This window comes from Delphinapterus leucas, chromosome 16 (assembly GCF_059928025.1).
Source record: "Delphinapterus leucas isolate spDelLeu-1000000601 "Yukka" chromosome 16, BTC_Dleu_Yukka2, whole genome shotgun sequence".
Taxonomy (NCBI): domain Eukaryota; kingdom Metazoa; phylum Chordata; class Mammalia; order Artiodactyla; family Monodontidae; genus Delphinapterus; species Delphinapterus leucas.
The window spans coordinates 53,895,321-53,919,682 of NC_143144.1; the positions used below are offsets into that span (position 1 = coordinate 53,895,321).

The window sequence follows — 24,362 nt, forward strand, 5'->3', positions numbered from 1 at the left end:
ATGGAATGGTCGCTTTTAAAAGAGATTTTCTTCATCCAATCACTCCATTTTTTTTTTTTTTTTTTTTTTTTTGCGGTACGTGGGCCTCTCACTGTTGTGGCCTCTCCCGTTGCGGAGCACAGGCTCCGGATGCGCAGGCTCAGCGGCCATGGCTCACGGGCCCAGCCGCTCCGCAGTATGTGGGATCTTCCCGGACCAGGGCACGAACCCGTGTCCCCTGCAACGGCAGGCGGACTCTCAACCACTGCATCACCAGGGAAGCCCCAATCACTCCATTTTTAAACGATGAATAAAGCCCAGGACAGCGACAGAGCAGGAAGTCGAAGCCAGCCTTTCTACCCACCAAGGCCAGGTTTACCAAACCCTGCCCGTGAAAGAAAAAAAAAAAAAAAAAAAAAGGAGGAGCATAAAGGATACATAAGTGGATTAAGAGGAAGGGAGGAGGAAAAAGAGCAGTGGAAGAAGAACAGAGAAGGGTCACTGTGTAGAAATATAAAAGTAGGTTGTGTCCAAACACAAATTTCTAAAAATGGTCCCTGACTACCACATTGTTTTAAATCAACCATGACCACTTTCTTATTCATTCCTTCCACCTTTGTGCTTTTTTCTTCTCTGCCTTTTTATTATGCTTCCATATGAATTGTTCCCCAATTTTGTAAGCATCCTTCTGTTTTCCTTCCCCTCACATCTGCATATTTAACTTTCTTTGTTTGTTGAACAGTTGTAGTTTCCAAAGTATGATCCAAAGGGATGTTAACAGATGTCACCTGAAGCAAAGGTTTTGGAACAGATACACTCGGGAAAGGCTAGATGAAACAATATTAAACGTGCTTCTTAGAACCTTTCATATGTAAATGGTCTATTCATTCTACAAAAATTATTGAGCACCTAGGATGTGCAGCTTTCTCCCAAATTATGTGCAGTCTTACAGTACTGGAATCGATGGTATTATATCCAACACTCATGTATTTTCCCTCTGCGAATATGATTTGAATTTTGGCTATTTATTACTTACAAGGGCACCTTCAAGTTTAAAGATGGCAGCTGCGCCATGCGTCTCCGAAGGAGCCATTTTTCTCCTCCAGCATCTGCGGCGAAAGGTATCTGAACTACGCTGTTTCCAGTGAAATTTCCAGCCAATTAAAGAAGCGTATTCCCAGCCCTCCTGGTCTTTAAGTTCTTCCATGGCCTAAAATAGAAGTAAAACATTTAATGATAATAATCATAATAACAATATTCCTTATATTGATAAAGCAGATTATGTGATCAACAAATACGTATTGAAAATCTACTCCGTGCCAAAGTGCTGGGCTAGGAGCCAGGGATACAACAAAGAACAAAATAGACAGGCTGTCTGCCGTTGCAGAGCTGATGGAATGGGGGGATAGAGAGAGATAAGCAGGCAAGTAAAGTGAAATGAGATGAGATGAAATGAAATGAGTGGTGGCTGTACCATCAGGAGGGGCACCTTATTCAGACTTGGTAGCAGGGGTTGGGAGCGGCATGAGGGAATGGGTAAAGCAAATGGATTCTTTTCCAAATTGCTTTCTATTTCCTCACTTCATTAGCTCATAAGAACATTGCCATTATGATATAGTTTGGAAAATATTATTATGTCCATTTTATATAGAGAGGGAAAAAAACGATACCACCCTCCCTAGGGTCTAAGTGTCTTGTCTAAGGTAATAGCTTCTATAGCTAATAAGTAAATCAGGGTATATTACTTCTGTAATAACTACTATCTAACGACGATAGCACTTTTAATCGTAAAACCTATATATAATTATCTCCGTTTTCAGTGTTTTTTTTCAATTCATTCAGTAACTCTAAGTGTGGTATTGGGTTAAGAGCTGAGGAAGCAGTGAAGTAAAAGACAGGGTCCTTGCCCTCCTGTAGCTGACATTTCAGTGGTGGAAATTTTATGTAAATATCTTAAAAGTATGACTAGATTTAGTAGATGTAAAATAATACTGAATAATATTTATGATCTCAGAAATAAGAGTTCCACGTAGGGGTTATTTTTTTCAACTTTAAATAAACAGAAAACCCAGGTCAAGGACAATCTTATAATTGACCTTCTGGCAGTATTACTAGTGACACCAACATATTTTACGCAGCCAGGAGTGAGACAGGTTAGGGAGCATGATCTAAGTCTCAACAATACTCTTTGGTAGAATAGAACTGGGCCATGTTTCTGGTCTTCTGACTGGTGGCTCAGTGTTCTTTCCACTTCACCTCGGTGCTCTCATGTGGAAGGAGGGAGTCAAGTGCCTCTAGAAACTTCTCACCCTATCAGGATAAGGATGATTACAAAACAAATACTCATTCATTAGCTCATTCATTCTACTCCATTATTTATTAGGAACAAGGTCCTGAGCTTTGGAACCTTAGAAGTACCAAAAAGCTCACTATCTAATAAAAAGACACTTCATGACATCTACTATGAGTCAGGCACATTTTGGAATAGAAAGAGGTCGTATTTGGAATGACCTTAGCCTGGGTTCAAACACTCTTATCACTTACTAGACACATGGCCTAAAGCAAATCCATTTAACCTCTGTGAACATTATCTGTAAGATGAGGATAAAAATGCAGATTTTGTGGATTGGAGGTGACGTATATTCAGGACCCACCATCACAAAAAGCACACAGAACATACCACTTATGATTGTTATGAGTATTATTTTTCCACTCAATTTATTATTATTCCATTTAAGCCTATAATACCCTAATTAGATGCATATTATATCCATTTTGCAGATGAGAAAGGAAATGAAGCCAGGATTTGAATCCTCAGGTGTCTTGTTCCAAGTCCTGAGCTATTGCCACTACTACATTATGCTACCAAAATAATTTGTTTCTACTACTGCCTCTCGAGTGGTTCTCATTATTCAGCCTGCTTCAGAATCACCTGGAAGACTTACTGAAACACGGAACGCTGGGCTCCACCCCCAGAGTTCCTAAATCAGCAGGTTTGGGGCGGAGATACACTTTTATAACCCTTGAGCAGGGTATGAGGCCCTTGACTGGTAAATGGTTCCTGTAGAAGTCGCCGAGTTAACCGTGGTTCTGCGTGGTCTGGAAGGCGGAGCCCCCAGCTCCCTCCCATTGCTCCTCTTACCTTTGCAGTACTTGAAGTGGTTTGTGTTAAATCTTTCTTGCGTTTTCGGACCAGCCTTCGGCGTCTATGAGTATGATACATTTTTTCTGCTGCAACCCAGGATTTGGGCTTATTATCAGGAGGAATGATAATTCCATACTCCCAGCCTGGAACAGAGTTTGTGAATGGTTATCCAAAAGAGATGCACTTGCCAGATTGCCAAATAAAGTTCCAGGAATCATTTGGTCACTGTCTGCCCCCCAACATTCTCTACTGTCATGACTGAACGCCACTGCTCCTATCACTTTGCTGCCATCAGCCAAACTGAATACAGCCCTATTTCCCTGGATCCCTCTTCAAGAAGCTTCCTTTGTGGCCCTGGGGTTCTCCTCCATGTTTCTACTTCCAGTCATTCATGGTAATTGAGTGCATCTAAGAGTAAAGCACAATGCAAGAGGCATTTGGGGACAGTGATGAAGGGCGTGGCCTGTGTAGTCAACAGCCTGGCTTCAAATCCCTGCATCACCACATGGGGGCTGTTTACTTTTAAAGTTTCTTGCAAGTTAGTAAACCTGCTGATGGTCCAATTTCCCCAGCAGAAAGGTAAAATATACCTTTTTCAAAAGAATTAATCAAAATAATGCATGCAAAGCACTAGGACCATGATTAGCAAATAGTTTGCACTCAAAAAACATTAACTATTATTAAAAGGCCTGGTGTGTGCATCAAGATCATCAAGAAACTTATAATCTATTTGAAACCTTCCTTATCAATGCTAGTTCTTTCGTGTGTCCTATTCCCTCTTGTAAGAAATTTAAAAGTCAAATTTTCTCTCTTGATAATTCTAAATGTTCTAGTTCGTTTAACTTTAGATTACTATTTGTAGAAAAGGATAAATATCGGACTTCCCTGGTGGCGCAGTGGTTAAGAATCTGCCTGCCAATGCAGGGGACATGGGTTCGAGCCCCGGTCTGGGAAGATCCCACATGCCGCAGAGCAACTAAGTCCGTGCGCCACAACTACTGACTGAGCCTGCGCTCTAGAGCCTGCGAGCCACAACTACTGAGCCCGCATGCCACAACTACTGAAGCTCGTGAGCCTGGAGCCCGTGCTCCACAACAAGAGAAGCCACGGCAATGAGAAGCCCGCGCACCGCAACAAAGAGTAGCCCCCGCTCACAGCAACTAGAGAAAAGCCCGCGCGCAGCAATGAAGACCCAACGCAGCCAAAATAAATAAATAAAGTTTAAAAAGAAAAGGATAAATACCATTAACAGAAGCTATGTCAATAATCTGCATTACTGCTGAGCAGGGTGACTTTTAAGGCATTTTGCAGTTCTTCTTTCTGAGCTAGGGGGCCCCTGAGTGTGATGTTCCCAGGGAGGGTATGTCATGGTTAGACTAGAGAAGCTCCAAACTCCAGTCCCCTCCCAAATTCTCATTGGATCCCCGGCATCTCAAAGTCCAGCCACCCGGCATCCCGTTACCTTGTATCTTTCATTCTTGACAGCCCCCCACCCTGCACCTGTCCAAGTACTTGCTTGTCCTTCAGATTTTGCGTCTGAATAGTCACAGGAAACACCACATGACCTGGTCATCTTAGGCGAAGGGGCGTGAGACTCCTCCCTCCCAAGGAAACTTGACTTTAACCAAGGCATTGCTGGAGAGCCCCTGGTCACGTAATAGGTCTGAAATGTTACCTCTCTCATCCACTGCACGATTAATGTCATAGACCCATGCATCATCTTCCCATTCCCAACCTGGAGGGCAAGTGAGCTCGCTGGGTGATGCTGCTTTATCACCGTTCTTAAAAAAAAAAAAAAAAAAGAAGAGAAAGAAGCCATAGTGTGTTAAATAAGATGCAAAGGTGAGATAGAATTCCTCACACTTAACTACAGACTCACTCATTTCAATACCATCATACACATCAATCTTTCTCAGAAAAAGCCGTAATCTTTATTTATACACAATTGCTAAACAATAACTAGATTTTTAAAGAATACTTTCTGCTTCCACTATTAGGGAATATGTTATGTTAAACCACGGGAAATTGTTTTTGTAGGTCAAAAATGATCAAATATAAGCTATTTCATATGGTTCAACTTAATATTATGAAATGACGCAACTCTTTATGAGGGGTTATACTGCAGAGAACCCATCAGAGATGGATAAAGCATGAAAAACACATGTCTTCAAGAATGGGGTAATGCTACAGGAGGTTGTAGATGCTAATCATGTAAGACTGAGCAAAGTTTACTTGAAATATTGACTTAAGTTCTGCATTAAAACTGATAGAGTTATGAAAAAAGTTCATAGTAAAGGAAATAAACGAGGTCCGTAAACATAGAAAAATAGTCAGCTTCACTTTAAGAGTGTGAAAACTGAAATAACAACAGGATACCATCTATTCATGTACTGACAAAGATGTTAAAGTGGGAGGGTGAGTGTCTAGAAAAACAGCCCCCTATGCTATTTCTAGAAACATAAATTTGTACAACCTCTTTGGAAGTAGTTTGCCAATATTTGTCAAAATTTTATATGCATTGAAACCTTGACCAAGCCAACAGATGCCTCTCCTACGGACAAACTTTCATAAGTGAATAAGAATGTATGTATAAGGATGTTCATTGTCACGTTGTTTATAAAAAACAAAGACTGGGGGGAAAACCCCTAAATATCCAAAAGGAGAGGATTAGTTAAATAAATTATAGAGGGGTACATATAATAAAACACTCTGCAGGAATTTTTTAAATGGCTCATAGATCTATATGTATTGATATCAAAAGATGTCCAAGATATATTACGTGAAAAATACAAGTTGCAGAACTGTGCATACAACACAATTCTATTCAGGTGGGGGAAAAAAGAAGTTATATATTTGTATAGGAACAGAAAACTGCTATCAGTGGTTCAATGGTTATCTCTGGGGGTGGGGGTGGGATAAGGATCAGGGAGAAGAATTACTTTTAATTTCCTTTTATGCTGTTTGACTATTCTAAAGACATGAGCATTCAATTTGTTATGATTTTAAAAACTAGTTCCATAATAAATATAGTAAAAAAAATTTCACAACCCAGACTTTACCATGTACCAACATCTAGTTAAATAGGCCCCATGTCTTTCCTATAGGAATTAATTACAGATGCGCTTTGGAGGCTCCAGTTATAAAGGGAAGGCTTTAGGACATGAGATGGAGCAGAAGAGACCGGGCAGCCCCGTCTTGTGGTTGGTGATCCAGCGATGGCTTCTCCGAGCTCACGCAGGAGGGCTTATCCCCCGGAGCTGGAGCTGCACTCACCGCATCCGTGTAGGTGTCCTCTGCTGGCTTCCACTCGCCCCGGGGGTAGCGACTCTCGTTCTGATACAATTCATCTGTGAACTCTGTGTGACCCGCATCCGCCTCGGTCAGCAAGCTGAGGGACAGGAGGCTCACGTTACCAAAGGAGAAACATTACCAAAGGTGGTCACCGACCACCCCACCTATTTCCAATGGTGGGGAGACATCTATACCCTGGGGGTGGCCCCGGTTCCCTCCTCACCCTACCCCTTTGGGTTCTCCACTCCAAACTCTTCTTTGCACTAATAGCTTTTGACATTCCTTTGAAGAGGGGCCGCTGAAACAATGAGCCCTAAATTACAGAGAACTTCTCAAATCAGCAGAGTTGCTCCTGCCCAGTAATTAGGGTGGGGACTGGGTAAAGAGCATTGTGGGCAGCTTCTTCTAGGGACCAGGCTTCTGTTTCTGTGTCAGGTCAGGGCCATTCAGCATTTTCTCAGCAAGACTCTTGGCTAACAGTTCAAAAGAATAAAGAGTCATCTTCCCTCTTTCCACCTATTTTAAAAAATGGAATGGAGACGGTCTCCTGGGGCCTAGTGTGGAAACTTTTACTCATGGCTTGCTTGGTCTACGTAACACAAACTGAAGGGAGGAGTTTACATTTTCTGGATAGTTCCTAGGTAGGGATGACAGCCAAACCAGGTCATTTAAGACTCCAAAGTCCATTTGGGCACTTGAGAAATCCATACTGACTCCCTGCCATGCCAATTTTCCTCTTGGATTTGGAACTATTTTGACAACCCAGAGAAGAAAGTACAGAGGGTCCAACTTTGACTTAAGTCTTCTGCCAGGTATCCACTCAAGTGAGGTTTCTTTTTTCCTTTTACTGTCTCTACATCTTTCCCCTGCTGTATCCTCCCCTAGAATCAAGCACTGGAAAGAAATGAGAAAACAGAAAGTTCCCACCCTTTGTATCAATTGGGCTTGTCCATCACTTCTCTGGGCCCCAGAGAAGGAGAACAGAACTGGCTGCCACTTCTGGGGTCCCATCCAGCTCCGACAGGCTCTGACCTGCTTTTCCAGTCCCAATTCCCCTGGCCTTTCCCTGTCCTCACTAACCCTCCTTCCTTCTTTCCAATTCAAATCCCATTTCCCTTCCCCTCACCAGCAACCCCAACTCCAACCAAAGCAAGCTGTCATGGGTTAAAAGCAATCATGCTCAGACACTGGGTCTTAACAGACCAGACCCAGCACACTTCTTTCCCTCCTTCCCTAATCCTGTGTCATTATGGGAAACAAATGTGGACAGAGAGAGCAAACTCCAGTTTAAGGTCTTAAAATTCAACTTCACAAGCTTGTTTCCTCCAAACACAAGTACACTGTCCCAAGCTGGAGAAAAGAAGGCATTCTGGTTCCAGTGCTTTTGGCAACACATAGAAACCAGGCTTTGGTTTCCTCCAGACTCCAGGGGACACATGCTTGCCCCCTGTACTGTTTCTTTCTTCCTGTTTAATAATAGCCTTTGACATATAATTCACATACCATACAATTCATCCACTTAAGTTATGCCCTCTACTGTTTCCTGCAGACAATGCAGCATAACAGTTGAGAGCTGGTTTTGGTGCCCAGGCTAGATTTGGGTTCTAGCCCTGTCTACACCACTCACCCACAGTCTGTGTGCCTTTGGACAAGTGACTTAATCCCTCTAAGGTCTCAGTTTCATCTGTAAAGTGGAGATACTGTTTTTTGTTGGGAGATAATTCTTTGTGAGTCTAAACACAGGCTCCATGACCTTTGTTACAGACTATCTTCTCAAGGATGTTTATATGAGGAACCTCAGAAGACATAGTGTTTCTCTCCAGAGCAAAGGGCCAGCATGCTCACTACCTACCCATTATGAAGGATTCAGGAGCCCTAAGCTCAGGGTTCCTTTCCTATTATACAACCCACTTCACGTGCAAGTGTCACCTGGCCCTCTTTGTGTCGCCCTGTGGGAATTGGGGCTTGGAGAACAGGAGCAAATGTTGATACTCTGGTACTACTATTTGCTGTGGGCAATAGAGTCCTTTGTCTCTGCTTTAGGAGTCTTGTGTCTCCTGCCAACATCCACGAAACTGTGGCAGGTGACCTTGCTAGCTTGCAAGTAGGATAAAAATCTCAGACTCTTCGTGATTTTTGACACTACCTATCTTGCAGGACTGCAATCCAGATTCAGTAAGATAATGCATATGTTTAACCCACTGCTTCACACATTCCCATGTAATAAGTTCTCAATAATGTTAGTACCAGGTGCTTTTTATACTCAGTGGCTGTTATGTAAATATGATCAAGAATGATGATGGAGAAGATTCACTTAGCAATTTCTAAGGAAAGACTTCATTACCATCCTTGTTTCTCAGAAAATGAAAAACGTACCTTTTTTCAGGATCAACTATCCAGTCTCCTTCCCATTCCCAGCCTTTTGGAGGCAAAAAGAATTCCCTCTTGAGTTTTATTTTTCCTGTGACATCAGAAAATTTATGACGACCCACTAATCCAGAAGTGCCCCATTTTCCAAACATAAGAGCTTGATTTTCATACTATTAAAAAGAAATTGGAGAAACATCATCAGGGAGCAAGAAATAAAGCCAACACATCAATTTTCAAGTCCATCTAGGACCTAGGCTAAACAATGAGGAAAGTGGAAAAGCTCTATATTCAGAAGGTAGGGGCCTAAGTTGCACTGTTGTTGATTATGCAACTTCGGTAAATCATTCATCTTTCTGAGACTCAGTGTTCTCACCTGTAAACTGAGGACGATGCTACCTTTCTCATAGGGTTGTCCTGAAGTTCAAATGTACAAATGATTGTGAAAGTGCTTTGTAAACATTGATATATCATGCTAGTTGTTTCTACCATTTTTTTCAATGGCTCCAAATAGTGCTCCGAACCTAATCTTTTAGATACCTACAAAAGTCCTCAATTTATGAACATGTAGTCTTCTAAAACTTTATTTATAAGTCTGCTGCCGAGAACTTGGGCACATTTCCCCACAGAAACAATAGTATAATTAATGGTACATTTCCTGGGCAGCACAAAGGACCCATCTGAAACATGAAGGTCCTCTAGCACCCAGCTTTTATGTGGCCTAAGAATTCTGAACCTTCATCCCCTCTGGAGTATGGTGAGTAGACCAAGACCTTTCTGGAAGCAGGTTTTGTGGCAATGGCAGACCCAGGTTTACAGGGCATTCCTTTCTAAGATAGAATTTATAAAATCTACAATAGTCTGTTTTTCACTATGTCAACCACAAAGAGGGTTGAGGTTTGCCAGTGGTGAGAGTCTCTGTTTGGGTCCAAGCTGATATCTTTGTTTGTCTGCTGGTGAGCTCACTGAGAAGACGATTTGCATAAGCAGCAGGGGAGTTTTGGGCTGAAGGATGATGGGAGAAGTTTGGGCAGGGGCCTGACGAGGAAACTGGAGGTCTCTGAGGTGCTTCACGACTGCTAATGGTCCCGCCCCACAGCTGCTAGTTAAAGGCCTCAAAGCCACATGAGGCTCCCAACTCCACTGCTGCTGCTGCCCTCTTGTCCATGCCAAGGTCCTCACCTGGATGATACTACAGCCATGCTGGCTTCCAAGTAGAAGTGGCAGGAACTGCTCCTCCACTCTGTGTGCTTGTCACTTGGAAACCAAAGAAGCCATGCATGTGCCCCCAAGTCTCACAGCCCCTTGTGCCTAAAGCTCAGAGCAATATCTAAGACAGCACTAGTGAGACCTCCAGAAATTTGTGGGGGGGGGGGAATTTTTGCAGAGAACTGAGGTCTGGTATTAGCCCAGGAAGGCAAGAACCACTGAAATTTCCATTACTGTCATTAACGTGCCCCTTCTGGTACTCAGAGGCTGTTAGAATTTGGAGAAACTAGAGTCACGCAAAACAACTAAAATGGGTGGATCATTTCTACACCTGTTGAAACTAGAGTTCACTCTATGCAAGGAAGGATCTGGAAGTGGGAAACAGAGGAAGGGCTGTTCCTTGCTCAGTGCTAGCTTCTCTGGGCCCCAGCCACAGAGCTGTAGGGCAGGTGGATGCCAAGAAATCCCACAGGAGGGCAGGAGCAAGCCCCTCCCACATGTGCTCTGATGCCCCCTCCACAGCACCCAGATGACTGACCATCAACATCTGTAACTCAGGGCCTCCCCTGAGGCCTCCAGCCCACCCTCTATTTCTCTCCAGTCTCACTTCAAAGCTTGCATCCTAAGGACTTTGTGTGTGTTTCCCATGGGTTTCACTGCTTCTCAAAGTGGACCGCAATGCCCCGTATCCACCCACATTGCAGGTGCTGATCCCTAACTCAGCTACAGAATCACAGTCCTCGGGGTGGGATTCTTTTGAACAAGACACCCGGTTTTATTATTGTGATAGGTTCTGAGATCCTTGAGGACCGGGCTTGGCTGCTCCATCATCGTCAACCTCTGCCTCTGTGCCTGACATAAAGCCACCACTCCCTGAAAGCTTGGATGGGTGGAGGGGTGGATGGATGAATTCTGTCACCATTTATTTATTTAACAAATGTTTATAGGAGCCTACTATGTGCCAGGCACTGTTAAATTAAAAAAAAGCAAAACTAAAAGATGGCCATGGGTTTTCTTGCCCAGTAAGCACATCAGAACCACAATCCTAAACCAGTGGTCAGGCATCGTGGTGGCAGCAGGGACACAATTACAAATGAGCTGGAATGAAGAGAGTCTTCTCAGCGATCATTTGAGCATGAAGGCCTATCTGTAAAGGAATGGAGCTCATCTGACAATTGTCAGAAGAGACCCACTGAATGTATCTAATACATTTACAACAATAAGTACTTCCAGTAAAAAAAAAATCCAACTAAGGCCACTCTTAGCTGTAAAAGTTTGTGAAAATTATTTTCATTGGTTTAACTCTAATGAGATTTCTAATTAGCCAAATGGATTTTTAACTCAGTGAAGGATTTACAAATTATCTCTATTGTTTTTCAAGCATCTAGGCAGCATTTTCTTCGCCCTTGGGCAAACCCCTCTGAGGCTTCCCCAACTGAGCATTGAGTCTTCTGTGGTTTAAAGAGTCCAGACACTTTGCTGCAGAGTAGAAATTAACACAAAAAAATAACTATATTTTCAATTAAAAAAAAAAACCACTCCAGACCCCAAGCAGGCTTCTCAAGGTCGGCACCCCTCAAGCGTCCTCACTCCTGGGTTGCTTGTGTGTGACTCACTCTGGGGTGTCCCAATGTAGACCTCCAGTCAATCTTTCCCTACCCCCTTCGTTAAGGGCCCTTGAATGTGGGGTTTTAGGTAGCGATTATGGTGGTGGCTGGTTTGACCTCTGAATATTTTCCCTTAGGATGAAGAGTAAAGTACTCCCACACAAAGAGGAAAAGAGTGATGTCATTAAATGTTACCATTTCAGCAAAGACGGTGAATGTTCCTTCTGCGAAGCTATTGAACTTCTTCTCAACAGCACTTAAGCCCAGCCAGATGTTCACACGCAGCTCCACAGGCACCTTTGGTCCATTGTTTTTTTCCTGTGGGTACTGTGAGGTGCACAATAACACGACCGTTATGCTGGGCACAGTACAGGCTGTGCATTAAGCTCAAAACAAAAGTAGACTGAACATCTAATCATTGTTTCCAGCAGTCTAACTTTGTGCAGTTAAAATATTTCCAAATGGCCCTTCTGCAAAGATTAAAATAACAAGTAAAGCAGGAACCCCTGGGTGTCCCTGAGACCTTTTCAGGAGGCTCACAAGGTCAAAACTATTTTCCTAATCATACTAGGATGTTACTTGCTTTTTTCACTGTATTGACATTTGCACTGATGGTGCAAAAGCAATGGCGGATAAAACTCCAAGCACTGTAGCAGGAATCAAGACAGTAACACCGAACTGCACTGGTAGTAACAGTTTTCTTCATCACTCTCAGTGAAGAAAACAAAATGCCAGTTTTACTTATTAATTACTTTGATAAAGCAGTAAAAATGGCTAATCCTAAATCGTGATCCCTGAACACGTCTTTTTAATATTTTGTGTGATGAAATTCTGCTGCATATTAGTGTATATTCTGAGAAAAAAAAACTTATGCAATTGAGCTGTGAACTGAACTAGCCTTTTTTTTTTTTTTGTGGTACGCGGGCCTCTCACTGTTGTGGCCTCTCCCGTTGGGGAGCACAGGCTCCGGACGTGCAGGCTCAGCGGCCACGGCTCACAGGCCCTGCCGCTCCGCGGCATGTGGGATCCTCCCGGACCGGGGCACGAGCCCGTGTCCCCTGCATCGGCAGGCGGACTCTCAACCACTACGCCACCAGGGAAGCCCTTTTTTTTTTTTAATAGAATACCTTTTCTTCCTGAAACAGTGATTGGCTGACAAATATGGTTATTCGTACTTGGATATATGAGGCAGACATTTTCTTGAAAATAAACAAAGTGAGCCTGTCATTTCAAGGATAATAGGTGACTGTATTTTGTTGCAATGATAAAATTCAAGGTTTCAAGTTAAAATTAGAATTTTGGAAAATTTGTTTCTGTCTCGGCGGGTGAGCTTGATAACATCCCAATACATAAGGGCTTTTCTTGTAAGTGATATCAGTGAATGGGATTTTTATTTATTTATTTATTTTTGGCTGCTTTGGGTCTTCATTGATGTGCACGGGTTCTTCTCTAGTTGCAGTGAGTGGGGGCTACTCTGTTGTGGTGCGTGGGCTTCTCATTGCGGTGGCTTCTCTTGTTGTGGAGCACAGGCTCTAGGTGTGCGGGCTTCAGTAGCTGTGGCATGCAGGCTCAGTAGTTGTGGCTCAAGGGCTTAGTTGCTCTGTGGTATGTGGGATCTTCCCGGACCAGGGCTTGAACCCATGTCCCCTGCATTGGCAGGCAGATTCTTAACCACTGTGCCACCAAGGAAGTCCCAATGAATGTGATTTTTAAAAATACTGTATGATGAAATGTGTCAACATTAGGAAGATTTGCATAACTCAGTGAATCAATATTTTCCAGATGAATGCTTAATGTTACAAAATCATGCATGGCTAAAAGAGCCATTCAAAGTACAAGATAGACAATTGGATTTTAAGGTAGCAGAGAATGAAAAGTTCACTGATACACGTCAGATTCCACACTGCAATTAACCTTTTAAAAGCTACCACTTGAGTTTGGTATTGTATCAAAGATGAGTACCCATAATTATCTGAAAACGTTATTAAAATACTCCTCCCTTTTCCAAATACATATCTGTGTGAGGCTAGATTCTCTTCATATACTTCAGCCAAGCAACTTAGTCCATCGGACGAAATGTAGAAGCAGTTTTGAGGATCCAGTTATATTTCTGTGAAGCCAGGTTTGCCAAAATGCAAAACAGTATCACTCTGCTCTCTGATTTTTAAAAGGAAATCATTATATTTCATAAAAATATATAGTTTATGTTAACCTGTAATGGATTTATTGTTTATTTTAAAATATATTAATAAATACTTTTTAATGTCAGTTTTAATTTCTATTACAGTAAATATTGATAGATGTAACCCACATACACAAATGCTTTCTGGGGTCTCCAATGGCTTTTTTAAGAGTGAAAGGGGCCCTAAGACCAACAAAAAACCCACTGAATTAAATAACTCCCCAAGCTGGATAATGAGTATTAACAAAATCAATAAATACATACAACATTCTCTTAAAAGCATTTTGCTGTTTTATCCACTGAGTTCGGAAACCTAATGCAGAGAATACCCCTGCAGGCTGGACCCTCAGGGCTGCATTTAGCAAAGAAACACTGTGGTTAGGGCTCCACCCAAATTCCTGACACATCTTCTAGGACCACAGCTTGCAGGGCTGGGAGGCAGCCTGTGACTGGCCAAAGGGAAAAGAGGGAAGCAGAAGGGGAGCTTCACCTGCCAAAGGCCCTCTCTACAGAGCTCTCCCACCCCCGTGAAGTTTTATTTATTAATCCGTTTGCTTCCACGCACTGCTGAGGTCAATTATCATTGTGGTTCTATCTTAAGTAAAGTTTATTCCACCAAGAGACACTTGAAAGAAGATGATCATTCTGGTTCTATTTTCACCCTCTTGATTAAAGAGCAAAATATCTCCCTGTTTTAAGAGAACACCCTCCCCTGACTGCTTTTTCTCCTTTTGAATTTTTTTCCTCTCCCTGAAATTCCAAGGAACTCGGCTGGAGTCTGGCAGGGAGAGGGATGAAAAACCTGCACCTGGCAACTATTTGGATCTCTTTGTTTCCATCCCCAGGCCCTCCTCTGGTTCTCCTTAGGCACATAAGAGAAGTTCTTAATCCAGGGTCCTGGGATGGATTTATGGGTTCTACAAAGCCCCTGAATTGGATGCAAAATATTGGATGCATCGGAGATGTGCATTCTTTTGGAAGAGAGGGCCAGTAGCTTTCATCAGGCTCTTAAAGGAGTCTAGGACTCCATAAAATGTTCAGAACCCCGGCCCTAAGATAGTAATTCTCAAATTTTTTCAATTTGAGGACCCATTTGGTTAGGGAATAGATTCCATAGACTATCTATATTACCTTCCCTTTTTTTCTGCTTCCCAAACGCCCACTAGAAAGGAAGAGAGGCATTGCTTCACATTAGACATTAGAAGTGGAAAATCATTCCGGAAAGCAAAGCGTTCACAATGCCATATTAATATTAGTGTCACAGAGACTTCTATGGAAGTGTCCTTGTTTGAAGCCAGCAGACCTCAGGCTACTTTGGGAATTACCACCCTAGAGGAAGTGCCAGAAAAGGCTGAAATGGATCACAATTGCCCTAGCCATTCAATGACTGGCGAATAATATAAATCAGCCCTTCTTGGGAATATGGGTTTTGCACTTAAGTATTTCACATTACACAGTGACGAAGCCATACCTTCAGAAAGATGGTTTGGGTTTTCCCACAGTATTTCCCAGATGCGTTGTCACCACTGGTGGAGTATAAAACCTGATGCGCGGGAATGCGTGCGTAGGCCAATCTTTTCTCTCCCCGGATCATCCAGATGATGATGTCAGGCATGCTGTTCTGAGGCTGGTCATGCGAGTGGATGGAAAAGAAAGCAAAGCTATAGTTAGTCTAAATGCAGAGACACCACAGACCCTGCAGGCTGGACCCTCAGGGCTCCATTTAGCAAAGAAACACTGTGGTTAGGGCTCTGCCCAAATTCCTGACTCTCACACCTTCCAGGACCACAGCTTGCAGGGCTGGCAGGCAGCCTGTGGCTGGCCAAAGGGGAAAGAGGGAAGCAGAAGGGGAGCTTCACCTGCCACAGGCCCTATCTACAGAGCTCTGAGAGGAATTTTGGAAAATACCCCCTTTTATCTCTCCCATCATTTGAAGAAAGCCATAGACAGCAGTCAAGGGGTTACAGGCTTCATATATTTCATAGGACATAGAGCATCTCTACCTCACAATTTGATATTTTCCAAATATGAAATATTAACTTAGTTTTTTTAAACTTCTTTTATTCTGATTATAAAGGTGATATAAGTTTACTATAAAAAAAACTTTGAAAGTACCAAAGCAGAAAGTAAAAAATAAAAATTTCCTGTAATCACATGTGTGTTTTTCAAATGTATTGCTATCCACAAATATATTACTACCCACCCTCCACCCCCCACCTTTGAAGGTCAGTAGGAAGGGTTTTCTACTCCCTTGTTCTTCCAACCCACAGAGGTCAATGGCAGCCAACATTTATCCAGCACTCACTGTGAGCCCCTCGCTGTGTGCCCCACACTGTGCTCAGGCCTTTACACTCTTCACCTTCTTTAATCTTCGTAAAGCAATGCTGTGTTTTATCTCCATTTAATATACGGGGAACTGAGGCTTAGAAAGGTTGAGTACCTTGCCCAAGGTTAAACATGGTAGATCTGGGAATCAAAGCCAGGTCTTCCCAATCCCAAACAAAAGTACTACACAGATCTGCTACTATATCACTCTAACTGAAATATTCTGATTGTACCATGACACTGGTAATGATTTGTCCACTATGAAGACTTTTCTAGGACAACCAACTCGAAATTCTTCTTCTGCCCTGACCTCAATGATGCATCCATTAGCACCTCAGCCCAGTAATGCCTTGATTTCACCATGCTTTAGATCTGCTCAATATGCAAGATAATGCGCTAGATTTTCCTACTACCATCTCTATCCCTGGTGCCCTTCTACAGAATCCCTCCTCCATGTCAAGTGTAGTTTAAAAGCCTTACCTCTTCAGTCAGTTGCATTAATTTATCGAGCCAGTCCTCGATTTCTGCCAATGTGGGCTTCACCTCTGTGGCCTCAGACCTCATCCTCACAGCCGCCTCGTGTATCTGGGAGAGAGCTCTGGATCGCAGCTTTTGGATGTGATTATCAAGAACTGTGACATTAGGTTTTCCTTCCATGAGAGGCAACGTGTATCTAAAAAAGGAAAAAGAACCAGAGAATATGCAGAAGAGCTTGCTAGGCTTCAGGACTGTCAAGTTCATTTACGGTTGGTTTCCATCTCACAAACCACATCAGTTCCCTAATAGACTTCACAAAGTGTGACCAGCTTTAAGCTGAGGGTGAGTGTATGTAGCTTTAAGAGCAGACCTGCCAGACAGACTCTCCTAACTCTCATGGGGAATGCAGGGGGATGAAAATTCCAAAGCAATTCCTTGGGTTGGACCCAAGGCCCATGGAGTCACTGGGAAGAAGATGGAAACAGTAGCAGCAGTTGGGAGGAACTGGCCTTCCCTTCTTTTGCTTCCTATGATCACTGTACAGACCCACAAAACGAAGGAGAAGAATGGACATTAGAGATCATTTAGCGGAAGGCTTCTTAACCTAGGGCCCATGCACCCCTAGGCAGTCTGCGGGTGGGCCTCTGGAGGTCTGTGAATCCCTGGAACTTATAAAGAAAAGTGTCTGTGTTGACATGCAGTGTGACATCATGATGAAGATGACATCATGATGAAGAACACAGGCTTTGGAGCTGACTATCTGGGTAAAAATCCTGGCTCCACCATTTACTAGTTCTGTGATCTTGACCAATTACTTAACCTCTTGTTTTCCTATCTTCAAATGTGGGAAAATAATAACTACTTTTTAGGGTTGTGGTGAGAAGTAAATGAATTAATATATGGGGAGCCTTTAGAGCAATGCCTATCGCATAGTAAAGTCTCAATGATGTTGCCATCATCATTGTCATCATCTCATCAGGTACTCAGAGGGGTCCATTACCTCCCAAAAACGTTAAGAACCACTTGTGTAGGTCAAGCTCCCACTAGAACAGCTGAGCTGGAGCCAGGATTAGACTTTTTCTGCCAGGGCCCCCCGTCTCACAAGGGCTGCTGATGGGGTCACACGGTGAGGATGTCACCTATTCCAGGAAATTCTACTCACATTGTTTCTACCTAGAATTTTCATTGGTTAGAATTTTACCCGGCTTTTTTTTAAAAAATATTTATTTATTAACTTATTTGGCCACACCAGGTCATAGTTGTGGCACTTGGGATCTTCGCTGCAGCATGCAGGATCTTTTTAGTTGCGGCATGCGGACTCCTAGTTGTGGCATGCGGGCTTCTTAGTTGTGGCATGGGGACTCTTAGTTGCGGCATGCATGTGGGATCTAGTTCCCCGACCAGGGATCGAACCTGGGCCCCTTGCATTGGGAGCAAGGAGTCTTACCCACTGGACCACCCGGGAAGAACCTTACCCAGCATCTTAAATGAAGGAAATCCTAAATGACTTCCCTTAAACACAAATTTCCTAAAATTAAAAAGTGCCCAATTGGATTCTTCAAAAACCGATTATTCAAAAACAGTATAAATAGATATCTCTTAAAATTAACAGGCATTTTCTACATGAAAAGTATTACCAAATGTTTTTGTTTGGTTGCATTGGTAATTATGGCAATGCACTGGAAGGGTTAAGTCCCTGAAATGATTCTTTGAGGCAAAAATATAGACAGAAGCTGCTAGCTCAGAGGTCACACATAAGACCTTCAACAAATAGATGCTGATGGTGGGAAACATGTAGCAGGAAAAGAAGTTATGCTAATAAGCCCAACTTTGGGCCTCAGATGGGTCATTTCACCTCCTTGGGCCTCTGTTTTCTCATCTATAAAATAAGGGGACTGGAAGAGATGACCTCTTGGGACCCAGATATAAATTCTCTGAATTTAAACAAGCACCCAGGAATACTCTGATCTCAGCTGCATGACAGTTACCTAGCTAAACCACTAGAGGGCACAAGAAGACTGGGAGACTTTGGGTTAGGAGCTTGGGGTGGGGGGTAGGGGGTGCTGGACAGCCCTGGTTCCTGCTGCTGGTTAGAAGTATTGAATATGGTTTTCTTTTGGAACTTCCCTGACCACTGCTCTATTGGCCAACATTTAAAATGAGTTTAGAATTATCACTTCCCCCTTTGATTTACAAATACCCTGAGATCTGAGCAGTTACCCTAAGTCACAGTTAGGAAAGGTTCTCTGGCTTGGGTCGAATTTTTTGGCTTCACCTAAGGGAGGCTTGGCCAGAGTACTCATTAGGCATCCAGTAAAAGAGCGAGTAAAAACGCTGTTGCTAAAATTGTGTTTATGAATTCGCAACACTGTTCTAAATGGTAATATCAATGCCCCACCCCCAGATCCCATTTTCTGTGGGGGCCAGGAGTCACGTTTCTTGGGGCAGTGGGCACACAAGGACCGCTGGGAGGCAGATCAGCTCCCTCCCCGCTTCCCTACCCCCTGCAGGAGGCTGCACTGGGACTATTTCCTGGAGTGGGACCTCAGCCTCCCTCAGCTGCTTTAGAATTGGCACCAGATCGGAAAGTGGAGCTTTTCCTGCTGGTGATTCAGAGACTCTTCCAGTGACAGCCTTTTGAGAAGCTTGACTGATTCAAATTCATTTTTCAGGCAAACACTAGAAAATTCTAGAGACTCTTCAGGCCTTATAGTTTAAGGGAGGTGAGCACGGCTGGGAATTCTAAAGTACGAACAAGATCACTATACCTTGTGTCTTCTATTACTTCATCGATCAGCTTCAACCACATTTCTGCCAACTGGTTTGCAGGAATTTTACCTTGTATCCCTGATTTTAGAGCCTCTATTTTTGATTGCTAAAGAATTTGGAAAGGGAGGAAATAATTGGTAATTGTGCATTATACCTGGTAAAACTTTCATTTTCAAGAAAAAATACACAAGAAGAATTAACAGAAAAATGAAAAGTTTTTTTCTTTTACATTTAATAATGCTCACCATAGCTCAACACTATTTTTCTTCAAAATGCAATCAACACTGATACATATATTTAAGTAATAAGAAAGATTTTCATATAGCTTTGACCTTTGAAACCATGGAAATTTTAAGTATTCAAAAAGCAAATAAAAGAAAAACCGACAAGGGTGGGGGAAGGAACTCTAAAATGGAATGTAAACCAGAAAAAAGTGAACCTAACTATATTTCACATGAATAACGTAACTACACTGAGGTAACCCAAGTAACTTTTGAGCACAATGTTTTTACTATATTCCCTTAGTTTGAAGGAAAGAAGCATAAACATATCAAACTCTAAATAGCTTTGTTTTTTGCGGTACTTCACCTATGGATTTTAGGATTAAATTAATGAGTAAATATATCGAGGAAAAAGGAAGCCAGGTTTCTCACTGTTGGAGAAGGGAGTTGTAAATACAGAAAGAGTGAAGACTAGAATAAACCCCATGATGTTAGAATGGAATTGGGGTTATCCTTATAAACTCATTGCATTCAGTATATTGAGAGATATAGAAATAAACATACATATGTATATACATGGGTGTTCTCATGCAAGTTTGTCTGCTGAGAAGGCCTAGAAGCAATGACATCTCAGTAGTGGTGAGCACTCCAATACCCAGACCTTGTTCTTCACATTCCATTCCTACTAAAAGGAACCAGGGCTCCTTGGAGAAATGGTGATTCCAGGGTTGGGGTACAGAAAGTACAAGATAAGCTCAGGACAGATTATTGCATCACTTTGAGCATCTGCCAACAGAGAGGCTGAGGGAGAGCCCACCATGATCCCCAAAAGTCCGATCATGGAAATCCACTGTCCTATCCAGATTAGTATGGAATTAGGACAGCTTGGTCAATGAAGAGAGCTGATGAGAAGAACAAAGATGAAAAATGCTGAAGAATACCCAAAACATAATTAGAATAGAGGTGTGACCAACTCTCTACCAAGTCCCTTGAGATGGAGATTGGAAATTAATACCACAACCACAATGCGTATCAATTGTAGCTCTGTTATGTAAACAATTATGCTTAAGTTAAATGTATAACTCTCCTTCAATATTGTCTTTAAAACATAAAACAATATTTTCAGATTTTGCCATGGGGTCTTAGAACAAGTAGATTCCAGGACCCCCAAATGTCATGGTCCAACCCTGACAGGTTGGATCTTAGAAAAATTAATATTCATGTAATGTGGAAATCAAAACACTAATACCAGATGGATTTTATCAGTACCTGATAGAAATAACTTAGTATCTTTGACTTAATTAGAAATATCCCAACCACGTTCTTCTTCTCATCAATGTCAACTAGAAGGATAATCAAAGATATCACACATCTATGCAAGTTCCCACCAGAGGGAACCCCCTCAACCTCCAAACAAGGAAGTCCACTGAGCCCACTTCTTCCCACAGTAGAGATTCTTACTGCTTTGATAGCAAAGCTCTAAGGGTTGCATGTTTCTACTGTAATGAACCACTCTCCACACCATACTTCACATACAAATTGTGGCAGAAACTGTGAGTTGTCCCCCTACTTCAACATCCATCCTCTCTTTTCCACAGTGAGACAACTTGCACCTGGACATATGCCTGCCCAGGCATAAGACTGTATTTCCCAACTCCCTTGTAGTAAGAGGCGGTTGTATGACTGGATTCTGGCCAGTGGAAAATGAGTAGAAATCAAGCCTGTGACTTCTGAGTGTTTCCCTTGAAGGAAAAGGCCTGTGTCATCTTCTCCCCCTCTTTTCCCCTTCCTTCAGGCTGAAGGGTCGGGGTAGTGGTGAGCTGCCTCTCCCATGCAGACTATGACAACTCCTTAGCGATAGCAGAGCAACAAGGGGGAAAAAGCCTGGGTCCCTAACACCACTGAACTTCCATACCAGCCTTGGATTACCTACCTCAACTGTTACTAAAGAAATAGCTTTCATCTTGCTTACCATCATTGAGGTCTTGTGGTACAGTGGCCTAACCTGCATTCTAAGTAACACATAATTCACTCTGTTCAATGAAAAGGAAATGCAGAAAAGATAAACTCACCAGCCGTTCTGCCATGACTAGTAGCGTGTTCACTGCATCCAGGCGATGACTAATATCCTCCCAGTATGAGGTCAGTGTGACAACTGGCTTTGTGTGGGCCCAAGGCAAGTAGTAATAGTAGTTCCCTGGTGTAGAACATTGAGGGTCAGTGAACACTGGACACTTAAAATAAACAACACGTTTACTGAAAAGATGTGCAAACTGGACTGCTTGGGTAATCATAGGCCTGGGGGTGTGGTTTGGGGTGGTCTGGTTCTTTCATTTTATTTAATTAAGCAACTGAGGAATAAATAGAAAGTTCTTATTCATTTAGCCTGCTTTGAAAATCTCTGCAAGACCTTAGTGAACCTAGCACAATGATCTCAGGATCTTTTGGTAATTCAGGACCATGTGTCTGAGCATCACTGATAATTACATAACACAGCAGAAGAAAATAGAGCATAGGAGATTAGACTATATGTGTTGTCCCTGAAAACTGTTATTCTAAATAAATATTTTTGTTGGAAGTGGGACAAGAAAAAAGAATTTTCTAGTTTTTTAAAAGCCTTAGCTAGATACACGGAATTTGATATTACTAAGAGCCTTACAGTAATTAAGAATTACTAGCCAACATTTTCTAGCACATTTTATATTTTAACACTACCTGTACAAAAATTAGGTAAAAACTATGGTGACAACCGTTGGGGCATTTGATCAGAATTTCTCCCTCCCTTCTCTATACTCTCCAACCATTTGTCGATATCTTTATAAGGGCACTCTCAAACTCTGCCTTCTATTATGATTTATTTTATACACTACAATGTAAGCTCCTTAAAAGCAGGAACTGTTTCTCATTTATCTTTGTTCAAATACAGCTATTTAATCCTCATGGCAACTCTGGAGAAGATGAAGAAACTGAGGGTTAGAATGAAGTCATATGGCTAAGGTCATAGTGCTGGGAAGTAACTGAGCCAAGACCAGAAGCTTGATTTTTCCATCCACTCCAACTACTCAGTCTAAGTGATTTGGGGCCTGGCAGGGCAGAAGCTGCTTGGGGGGAGGCTCAGTGTTCAGCCAGTTGCCCTCTTGTGACTTTACAAACACAGCAACTGTTAAAGTTGGGCATGGGTGGGGGCATTGGAGTACAGCCAAGGGTCTGCAGCTTCTAGGGTCTGACCATTCTTGAAGGTGCCTGAACTCCAGCCACCTCTCCTCCCCATTCAACCCTTCCCGTTCCACTAAGCATATGCTGGGGATAATGGCTGCCAGAGGGAGAATACACTGCATGCTTCTCGTCCTGTGGTGCACCCACTGTAAATGTGTACAGGAGAGAACGGCCAGTGTCAGTCTTACCATCAAACACGGCACGGCTGTACTGAGTGCTTGACGCCAAAGGCTTACAGGTCGTGTCAAACTTGTTGCCATAGTTCCCAATGCTGACTTCAAACTGAATGGCCTCGCCAACGTCTTGCAACATGGTGGCCGAATGGAACACAGCAGACAGGCTGTACTTCCGCCTTCGCTGATATTTCTACCAAGTATGAGCAGACATAAGGCTCAGAGAAACTCCTTTTGCTCTTGTTTACATGTGGAATTCTAGCAGTTGTAATTCTAACCGTAATAATTAGTGTTGAGTTAAATGCCAGTGGAGAATGTTCTTGGATCTAGCAGTTCCCCCTGTACTCAAACAAGTGGGCAAAGGCAGAAGTACCAGGATGTTCATTGCAGAGTTGATTGAAATAGAGAAAAAAATGAAAACAATACAAATGTATAACAACAGGCCACTGGTTAAGCAAATTATGTTACATCCATATAACAGAATGAAAGTTCATAAAAAGGCTTAGGTAGATTCATATGTACAAACATGGAAAAAAGGTATATTTTTAACTGAACCCATTAAATATATATTTTAATACTGGCATATGCACAAAGAAAGTCTGGAAGACTATAAATCAAATTGTTAACAGTAGTTATGTTGGGGAAGGTAGAGAGATTATGGCTAACTTTACTGTCTAACATACATTTCTAGCAGTTTGAATTGTTTAAAGTATTAATTTTCTAATCAGAAACAATTAAGACTTTTAGGACTTCCCTGGTGGTGCAGTGGTTAAGAACCCGCCTGCCAGTGTAGGGGACACGGGTTCGAGCCCTGGTCAGAGAAGATCCCATATGCCGCAGAGCAACTAAGCCTGTGTGCCACAACTACTGAGCCTGTACTCTAGAGCCTGTGAGCCACAACTACCGAGCCCGCGCACCACAACTACTGAAGCCCATGTGCCTAGAGCCCGTGCTCCGCAACAAGAGAAGCCACCACAAAGAGAAGCCCGTGCACCGCAACGAAGTGTAGCCCCTGCTTGCCACAACTAGCGAAGAGCCCACACACAGCAATGAAGACCCAACACAGCCAAAAATAAATAAATTTATTAAGGAAATAAATGACTTTTACTGTCAGAGTCTCTTCAGCAAGTGGTGTTGGGAAAGCTGGACAGCCACATGTAAATCAATGAAGTTAGAACACATCCTCACACCATACACAAAAATAAACTCAAAATGGCTTAAGGACTTAAATATAAGAAATGACACCATAACACTTCTAGAAAAGAACATATGCAAAACATCCTCTGACATAAATCCTAGCAACATCTTCTTAGGTCAGTCTCCCAAGGCAATAGAAATAAAAGCAAAAATAAACAAATGAGACCTAATTAAACTTACAAGCTTACAGCAAAGGAAACCATA

At 42.5% G+C, this 24,362-nt stretch overlaps 1 protein-coding gene across 4 annotated transcripts in view; it reads right to left on the reverse strand.

Annotated features, from left to right (window-relative positions):
- MYOF (myoferlin) overlaps nt 1–24,362 on the reverse strand; it is a 154,821-nt gene that overhangs the window by 44,951 nt on the left and 85,508 nt on the right. For all 4 annotated transcript variants that reach the window (XM_089897938.1, XM_022569328.3, XM_022569326.3 and 1 more), the window contains 11 exons: nt 22,977–23,154; nt 21,645–21,769; nt 19,351–19,457; nt 16,586–16,778; nt 15,252–15,407; nt 11,794–11,925; nt 8,792–8,955; nt 6,398–6,512; nt 4,800–4,905; nt 3,122–3,267; nt 1,016–1,189 (listed from right to left, as the gene is read on the reverse strand). In XM_089897938.1, coding sequence (XP_089754064.1) covers nt 1,016–1,189; nt 3,122–3,267; nt 4,800–4,905; nt 6,398–6,512; nt 8,792–8,955; nt 11,794–11,925; nt 15,252–15,407; nt 16,586–16,778; nt 19,351–19,457; nt 21,645–21,769; nt 22,977–23,154 — 1,596 coding nt within the window. The remainder of the gene's footprint in view (nt 1–1,015; nt 1,190–3,121; nt 3,268–4,799; nt 4,906–6,397; nt 6,513–8,791; nt 8,956–11,793; nt 11,926–15,251; nt 15,408–16,585; nt 16,779–19,350; nt 19,458–21,644; nt 21,770–22,976; nt 23,155–24,362) is intronic.